Consider the following 9,309-nt stretch of genomic DNA (forward strand, 5'->3'; position numbering starts at 1 on the left):
CCCGCCCCCCCAGTCTTTTGTTGTTGTTCATCTCCATAAACTGAAGTCACACAGTTTGCTCTTAATGTCACTGATTGATTGACTCGGCTGATTGGCTCATGACAGTTGATCATCTACTACTGTACATTGCTACTGCTAACAGCCTGAGATAAATGGAAGGGGTTTTTTTTTTTCCTCTTTGTAAAGCATTAATCATTTGAAAAGCTTATTATTCAGTGACAGTACACCGGTCCCTGAGACTGAATGACAATCACTTTCAAAACCACTAAATGGAAGCAGAGTGCTGTCAGGAAAATAAAAAACATCTACTTTATAGAAATTAGAAAACTTCGTTCAAAAAAGTTTTGTTCCTGTTTACTGGATCATGATTGCCATCTAGTGGAAGGTTGTGGCATTGCAGCGCCATTGTTCAGACCCATCGCCACCTTCTTGTTCTTGCAGTGCGTTGGTTGTTATACAATACTAACAAGGTGCAGGGACACCGCCACAGGCTGGTGATAGAATGTTTCAGCGCCTTGAGATGAGTGCGAGATCTCATGGAGTCTTCAAAGAAGGGATACACTTACAGTAAAGCGTCTATTTTATCCATAGAATGTTGACTTTCTCAGAGCAGTAGTCTTACAGGCTGGCTTCTTAAAGCAAACAGTGTAATATATTGCAGTTTACCAGCCCTTAGATATTGCGGCTGCATTAGTTTTCCTTTTTTCAGATTGTGATCCTGCCAGTAGCACATTTCCTGTCCAGGGTGACAACGCTCACTCATTGTACTGTATCTATAGAGGAGCAGTGTTGTCACCCTAGGGCAGGACTATAGAACACCTCTCCTTTTCTCTAAATAAGAGGAAATGAGTGCTGAAGTGTCAGTCAGAGGCTGCAGCCATTTAGGACAGCGCAGTCAGGACTCAACGTCCACTGGAGAGGTAAGTATTTAGAGTCTTCTATTTGCAGGAGCTGGTCTTTTGATTTCTTCTATACCAAAGGTTGGCAAACTTCGGCCATATGGCTGTGGTGAAACTACAAATCCCATGAGTCATTGCAAGACTCTGGCCGCTACATGCATGGCTCCCAAAGGCAGATGCATGTTTGTAGTGTAGCTACCCCTGCTCTATACCAAGCATAGTCAAACATTGACCCTCTGTTTGTGCAGAAACTACAAGTTCCATGAGGCATTGCAAGACTCTGGCCGCTACAAGCATGACTTGTAGCGGCCAGAGTTTTGCAATGCCTCATGTACACCAGAGACAGATGCATGATGGGATTTGTGGTTTCAGCACAGCTGGAGGGGCTGAAGTTTGCCTACCCCTGCTCTATACTGTCCCCTCAACCCCATATAAAATAAGGATGTATCTGGAGTATGAAATGGATTGGGGCGCTTCAGATCTCAATCCTGCTATTTGATTCCTTTTGTTAAGTGACAAAGTTACTACAAAGCCGAAGGCGGCCAGTCAGCAGTGGCATCTCCTGTATTTCTTCCATGACTTTGAGACACACATGGCTGCTGGCACATGCTCCATTTTTGTTCTTTACTACTATATTTCATACCAGATTTTGGAAACATGTTGGCTATTTTTGGGTTCAGGAAGTGGACAAGTGTTCTAGGATTTCATTAACTGAATGTTTTCTTACAGGCCTGGCTGACTGAGATCTATGAGTACGCCCAGAAAGATGTGGTCATTATGCTTCTTGGGAACAAGGTGAGGAAAATATGAAAGAGAATTTAACCCGCCACCTCTGGCTATACATCAATGGTACGTGGCAAGGGAAGGTCCCCGCACTGACCGCTACTCCGGGTCTACCTCTGGCGGCAGCTCATGTGGCCAGCACCGCGGCATCGGGATTTGCATCTCTTCCCCTTTGCTATAGACCATGTGACCATTGCCTTATTACTTCTGGTCACCTGACCAGGCACTAGAACAAGCCCGGGGGATTTCACACATTTTTATTTATTTATTTTTCTTGTTTTAATATATATTTATTATTATTATTTCACTTAAATACAATACAATTTACATAGTACATTAATATATATATATATAATACTTCCATCTCTCAAATAGCTTAAATTTGTATTTATCTCTAATTGGAAGATCATCAACTCTTTTTCAGACATCCTTTGATTTTTGTTTCTTCCCTTTCGCTACCATACAATTTCTACCAAATCTACCTCCACTCACTTCTCTCATTCAATCCCACCATTCGAATCTTCCTCTGGAGGATAGGGAAGAAGTCAGCGTTTTGTACACCTCTAGTGTTGTTTCCCACCCCATAATCCAAACTCTATGTCTCTCCGTCCACCTCCTCTGTAATATTCACTCTACTCTTCTTTTATGTGCACTCTTTATGTGTTCACCTAAGATGTCTTGTAGACAAATGCTCCAATTATTTGTGTTGCTTCCCTTAGTCCTCTAATCTACCCTCCTCCCTCCCTATATATATTGTGTTCCTACTCTTCATAATACCCAAGTAAAAAAAATCCCCCAAAAATCCCATTTCGTTAACAAACCTTATATGTGCCTATCCCCATCCGCTTTACCCTTTTAGCTAATACACACACATTTGTATTTGCCGTTCATGCATTTGAAGTCCAACTTTCAGGGTATAAATGGCACCAAACTAGACTACAGTCTTGGGAAATGATCCGATCAAACTTCACTCTAGTAAAGGTAAGGGCAGGTTGTGACTTTTGCAGCCTGTGTGGCCAGCGGGTACTCAGATGGCTAATAAAAACTCACCAGGGGGTTTATTTCTACACCATAAAAGGTGTGGGGAAGTGTGTACTGTACATACATGAAATGTTGTGTCCAGGGAAGCATCTCTTATTAATCATTTACAATTACCTGTTGATAACTGTAGATGGTGCAATGGACACACCCCATGTGGAATAGGAGCATTTCTTATTGGGCACAATGGCTACATGAAGAGCCTGTACAAAAATAAAAGAACAAGTAGCATTTATAGCTGAACTCCTGTGATTCTTCAATATAGAACGTCAGGTAGGAGGTGGCAAACAGGACCATTTGCTGAGCAAAAATCGCCCATTGTATAGCCAGCTTAAAGAAGAACTCCAGGTAAAGAAATACTTACCCTTGGTGTGAGGCTGTCCCCTTTCCGCATATACAATACCAGCCATTACCATTGCAGTGTTCCGCAGGAGAGGGACACTGCCTTGTTATTGTACAGCTGACTGGAGTTTATCATTATAATTCATTTCGCCGTCCCTGGCCGCGCAATATCGGATCGATCAGAACAGTGGAGTCAGTCTTATAGGAAAGCCAAAGTCAGTTTGCGGTTATCCAGTGAAGGGTTAAACGGTAATACATTGTGTAATAGGTTTGCCAGCCTGGTGCCGAAAAGACTTTTAGCTCTTGTTAAATATTAATCATTTACTTGAAAGCTCTCAATGCATAAAACATGTGTTCACACTCCTCACTGGGGCCCCGACGTAATTCCGACTTGTACATCTCAATTCTGGTCCAGAGAACAATTCTTTTCTTGCAGTGCTTGGTGCATCGGGGTGTGTAAGTCCCAGCATCAGAATTCATCTTATAGCTCCGAGCCAAGCTGTCCTGTCACAGCCGCCGTTTAAAATTGTGATCTCGTCTCCCTTTAGGTGGACTCCACGCATGAGCGGGTCGTCAAGATGGAAGATGGAGCGCGGCTGGCAAAGGTGAGTTGGGTATATACTACCTTCTAATCCTAGCTTGGTTGGCACAGCATTGTGTATCATAAACAATTGTCATGTTTTGTCCATAAAATACTGTTTTTCAATTGTTTTTTTTCCATCTCAGTACTGCTAATTTCCTCCAGCCTCTCAGCCACTTCTCTACAAGCACTCGCTCCTGCGTTGGCTGCATATCATTGCCGTGGAGCAGCTTCCTGATGGTGACAAGGGCATGACCCCTTGTAGCCCCAACAGGGGTGCATGTGGCTGGGTGACAAGGCAGAGCTGGGAAACAGTTGTCACCCCATAACAGGAAGTGACTTAACAAGGAGCTTCATGGCAGAATCCAGAGTTCTTTTTAACGAAAGCTGCAGATTTAAAAAAGATGGAAAACAATTGTTTGAATTACATCAACATGTTAAAGTTTTTTGGGGGGATTTTAGGGATTAGGTGTAGATCTCCTCTGAGAGGCGGTGATGGTAGATACCAAACTGGAATCTTCTGCCTGATCCTGCCATGCAGCGACCAATTAAAGTATCATGTTTTTATGAGCGGTATTTTCAGTCCAGACCACCCACTCTGAAGACAATGTATGGACAGTCATGCAGCACTTCACACCGTGGCTTGCTTGCATTGATCTGCTCTGGAATTGACACAAAAACTACCCATGCCGTGGGGCCCCTGTGCTACAAGAGCTAAATGCTTATTAAGTCTAGGGGTAGAGAAATATTCTGTAATACTTACCTTAAGGCCCGCTCCAGCAGGCTCCCTCCATGCTGGCCACCAGTCCTGTAAAGCCTCTTCTCTAAGGGCCCAGTCACACCATATCCAGTGCCGTTTGTGCCCGGAACGCACTGGATCATATACATCAAACTGGGCAGCGTTCTGGGGCGGGCCGGTGCCATTTATGTCAACGGCACCGCAGGCACGCCCCCCGCCCGCACCAGAAAGCATGGTACATGAATGCTCTCCGTTCCAGTGCATTGCGATCTGAAAAAATGCTGCAGGTGATCGCACCATGGGCGGGGGAGAGTATATGCGGTGCACTGCCATGCTGCCTCCCAGCCAAGAACGCTGTCTGGCTTGATGTAAGCGATCCAGTTCTTTCCAAGTGCGAACCGCACCGTAACGCACTGGATATGGTGTGACTGGGCCATAAATGTGCACAAATGCAAGAGTCCCGTGGGAATGAGGGCTTATTGCACATATTCACAATATTATTTTTCAGCCACAGCACCATTTAAGAGAATATCAAATCTTGAGGCACCCCAGTCTAAAATGTAGAGTACCCCTTCACATTAGGAGCCCCCTTCACATCAAGAGTACCCCTCTTCATATCATAGCCTTCCCTTTACATCAAAGCCCCCCTTTTAAATCAGAGTTCCCCCATTTACATCAGGAACCCCCCCCCCCCCCCCTTTCCCATCAGACTCCCCCTTTCACATCAGTAGCCCCCTTTATATCTAGAGCTCTCATCAGAAGCAACCCTTTTAAATCAGAGTTCCCCGCTTTACATCAGGCGCTCCCTCCATTCACATCCAGAACCCCCTTTACAGCAAGAGCCCTCATCAGAACCCCCCTTTACATCAGAAGTCTTCCTGCACCATGGATAGGCATGACGCTGCTCAAATATTTCGAGGCACCCTAAGGAAGCCGGAAGGCGCCATGGTTGAGAAAGGCTGGTTTAATGGATGAAGCACGATGGCAAATGGGAGTTGCTTCCTGGGAAACACTCTGAAAAGAAAGTTGTGTTTAAAGTTGTGCAGGACTTTACATCTTGTGGCTACTGTTGTTACAAATGAATTATTTCTAGAAGCCAACTGCAAACTTAGTGAAGGGGAAAGAGGCTTCAGGGACCGGTCTAACAGCCAGCCGGCTGCAAAGGTTCAGGTGTGCACAGTTAGACCTTGTCCATCATGCCGCGACTTTGTTGTGTCTTGCAGGAATGTGGTGTGCCATTCATGGAGACAAGTGCCAAAAGTGGACTGAACGTGGACTTGGCGTTCATGGCCATTGCAAAGTAAGTCCGTCTCTAGTTTAGAAATGTCTGTGGAAGGAAATGATGTAGATCTATTCCCATTCATATGAACTGTATTCTCCTTGTACAGTTATACTCATGTCATAATATGCCAGGCATTTAACAATCTGACTTGGCTTTAGTAGAAATGGACGCGGATAGAAATGGACAGGCAGACCCCTGAGAGCCAACCAGATTGCAGCTGTTATGAAGGGTTGACAACAAAAGAATGGTGTTGCCATGGAAACACTTTCCTTTCCTTTTTTATAGAATATCCTTTTAGTGATCCCCGAGAAAATATTGTTTTATGCTATTCATTAGTACTCCGTTCTTGTTATTATGTCAGTGCGGTAAAGTGAACGTGGCATGTTTAGAAAGCCATGCCAATGTCTGAGCAACAATACAATGACAGATGTATGGAAAGCTGGCTTATTCCTCCATGCTTTATGGAGAACCTAAAACCATCCACATCTGTAGAAAATAAGTCAAGGCAAGAGAAATACCATGACCTGGATGAATGAGAACCTTCACAAACATAAAAACCACCCATGTTATCTCTGACTCCAGAGGAACCTTCAACTTAAACCAAACCTTCAATAACTACAAAGTGAAATGCGGAGATATTTGTGGGTCCTCTCATTGCATTCCGGAGCCTTTCCATCAAAAGCTTTGACGCTTCTCTGGGCTAGTTAAAGGAAACATGCACTTTGTTGCTTCATCTAGTCCAGGCAAAGTTTATTCTTCAGTGGGCTTCCCTTGTAAAAGTAAGATGATTGGGTGAGAGGAGGCACTACCAAGTTTATACTTGCTTCACCGGGCAAAGTAACAAACTTCACCGGGCAAAGATTCAGACATCACAAGAAGCTGCTTCCCCGGCACTTCTCAGAAACGTTGTATTGGCCCATATGGGGAAAGATATGACATTAATCCGCTTCTTGCGATGCTGTGCTCAGTCCCTTTGTGGCCCTTCACCATGCTGTCATGTCTAGATAACAACATGTCTGGATTTTTTGGGGGAACATTAAGGGCCTGTTCATTGCGTTGCCAGTCATTTAAATGGCACCCCAGATCAGGGGCATCCCGAGACCAGGTGTCACCCGGAGCGGGTACCGGGGGACACCCCGCCATGACGTCATCACGCATGCGTGGCCATCTTGGTGATACCTGCCGGCAGCCAGAGGACGGGACTCCTCACACCTGCAGCTGTCGGGCTCTCGGTCCTTGACCAAGTACACAACTTTTCAGAGAGTGTGACACCAAAGTGACTGTCAGTCATTTTGGTGTCACCCCTCCAATGGTGTCACCTGGGTGAGACCATTGCCCCAGATGCACCTCCCACCTAAAATGTGATTCAATGCATTGTGGTGTGGTTAAAAAAAGGAGCGCATGCACTGAACCGTTGCAGTGCAGTTGAAAAAAAAGTTGTGTATGCATGGAACCATGTGATTAACACACGGTTCTGTTGTGAATGGGCCCTAAAAGCTAAGTTTCCCTATCGCCCCATGTTTCATGTTACACCCATAGCCAGGGTGTTACCTGAAACATAGTCAGATCGCAGGATTTGTGAAAGGAGAAACCACAAGTCCCCTAAGCCACCGCAGCGGAGGGAGTTGTAGCTTTTAATTGAACACAAGTGAGGTGACATCACCTCACTTGTAGCCCATTCATTTTTTCTCATAGCCATGCTACTGATTGTCCGTACCGACATGGACAGGAGGAAAAGTCTGCAGGAGCAGCCGGAGCATTGCACCCATGAGCTACTGATCGTGCCTGCTATGCTTTACTGGCTCTAATACAGAAAAAAAAAGAAATTATATAGATAACGAGGAGAGCCTGCTGCCAATTGTACCTCTGATCTTGCCTCTTCCAGGTTCCATTATATAACTACCCTGTTTCCCCGAAAATAAGACCTACCCCGAAAATAAGACCTAGTACTATTTTTGGGAATTGCTAAAATATAAGACCTACCCCGAAAATAAGACCTAGTTGTGACCAATCCCTGGGCCGGTGGTGGCAAAAGGGGGAATTTGAAGAGCCGCAGGAGAGAATCAGCGGGGCCAACAAAGCCAGCGCTAGAGGAAGCGAGGCGGCAACGCAGGGAGCAAAGCCGCATAAGCCGATGCTTCCCCTATAGCGCCGTCTCCTGTCACAGGCGGAGTGATACCAAATGTACTCCGCCTGTGAGTAATCAATAGTGAAAGCGCGCTTCACTCATTCTGGCCAGCGATGGTTACCAAATTGCTCTTGGAAAGGTACGACACACCTGATTGCCCTGATCACCATATTCTTAACTTTGACACTGTCTTGTAAATCTTCTACCGGTAATAAGTGTGGATTGTTGTACATTTAAAAAAAAATAAGACCTACCCCGAAAATAAGACCTAGTGCGTTATTTTGAGCCAAAAAAAATATTAGACAGTGTCTTATTTTCGGGGAAACACGGTATATACATACATACAGACACAGTACCCACAGTTACCCCTCCAATGTGTATGCTCCTGCATGAACCAGACTGTGCACCCCATGGAGAGCTGCACAGCCACCACTGAAGACATTTGGCTGATCCCTTGCTACTTCTTTCCTATGGAGAGGTCATCTCTCATTGGGATGTTCCATAGACAAATTCTTCATAGCAATGAATAGGATTTTCTCCATGCATGCACAGAAGCAACAAGGGACCCGGAGAGTTTGCATGGGTGGTTCCCAGTGGGGCTGCACAATATACAGGAGAACAGTTGTCTTTAGTATCTATCCATTTACTTACTTTTGGGGGATGACACAGGAAAGAACATTAAAGCACTATTTATTTAGGGAGCAGATGGGAAGGTCATTTAGAACAGGACTAAGCATATGCATCCCCTCAGTTAGAATTTTCCTGCAAATATCAGGTTTGGGGGTTTTTTATTTAACCATTTATAATAATATAATTTATAATAAAATAATTATGTATATAACAAAACACAATCTTATCTTCCCACAGGGAATTAAAACACAGGTCCATGAAGCTCCCCAACGAGCCCAAATTTAAACTCCATGACTACGTCAAGAAGGAAGTCAAAGGCTCGGGATGCTGCAAGTCCTGATCCTGCCACCCCGACTTCTGTACAAAGACTTGCTGAGAACATTCAAGCCTCTCCACTATGGGGGTCACTGAAGAATCCACCCAGCACAGCTCCCCCTACCCCCCTTATACTGTGGAAGAGCATTCTGTCTGTGCATGTCTGTGTTTGTATCTGTGAGGGTAGCAATCTGATGTGTTCAACAAAAGGACATCTAAATCTCAACAACCAGACTGATTCTGCACAGTTCACCAATAAACTGTACATCCCGTTGTAAGGCGGACCTTCCGGTATATTACATTCACTGTAGAAGACATACCACATCATCTGAATGTTTAGGAGATCAGTTCTGTATAAAACGACAGGAGCGCTGTGCAGAGCTAGAATTTTATATGTACATATATGACTGTTCTGAGGCGTCGCGTGCAAGAACCTCGATGAATGTATAGGTGAGATTGCCTCACAAAAACGCACCGACGTGATCATTCAGGGAGCACAGCTGCACACGCTTGCAGGTTTTCTAGGGTAAGCCATCTTCACATCAGCCGATGAAGGTTTGGGTGTCCTTTTGT

The 9,309-nt window shown here is 44.8% G+C and overlaps 1 protein-coding gene across 1 annotated transcript in view; it reads left to right on the forward strand.

Annotated features, from left to right (window-relative positions):
- Positions 1–8,937, forward strand: part of RAB26 (RAB26, member RAS oncogene family) — a 197,989-nt gene extending 189,052 nt beyond the window's left edge. Inside the window, exons 6-9 of the mRNA XM_018561304.1 lie at positions 1,629–1,694; positions 3,611–3,667; positions 5,605–5,681; positions 8,659–8,937. Coding sequence (XP_018416806.1) covers positions 1,629–1,694; positions 3,611–3,667; positions 5,605–5,681; positions 8,659–8,761 — 303 coding nt within the window. The 3' untranslated portion in view covers positions 8,762–8,937. The remainder of the gene's footprint in view (positions 1–1,628; positions 1,695–3,610; positions 3,668–5,604; positions 5,682–8,658) is intronic.
- Positions 8,938–9,309: the final 372 nt, after the last annotated feature.

Source organism: Nanorana parkeri, unplaced genomic scaffold (assembly GCF_000935625.1).
Source record: "Nanorana parkeri isolate BGI_ZX_2015 unplaced genomic scaffold, ASM93562v1 scaffold19, whole genome shotgun sequence".
In the NCBI taxonomy this organism is placed as follows: domain Eukaryota; kingdom Metazoa; phylum Chordata; class Amphibia; order Anura; family Dicroglossidae; genus Nanorana; species Nanorana parkeri.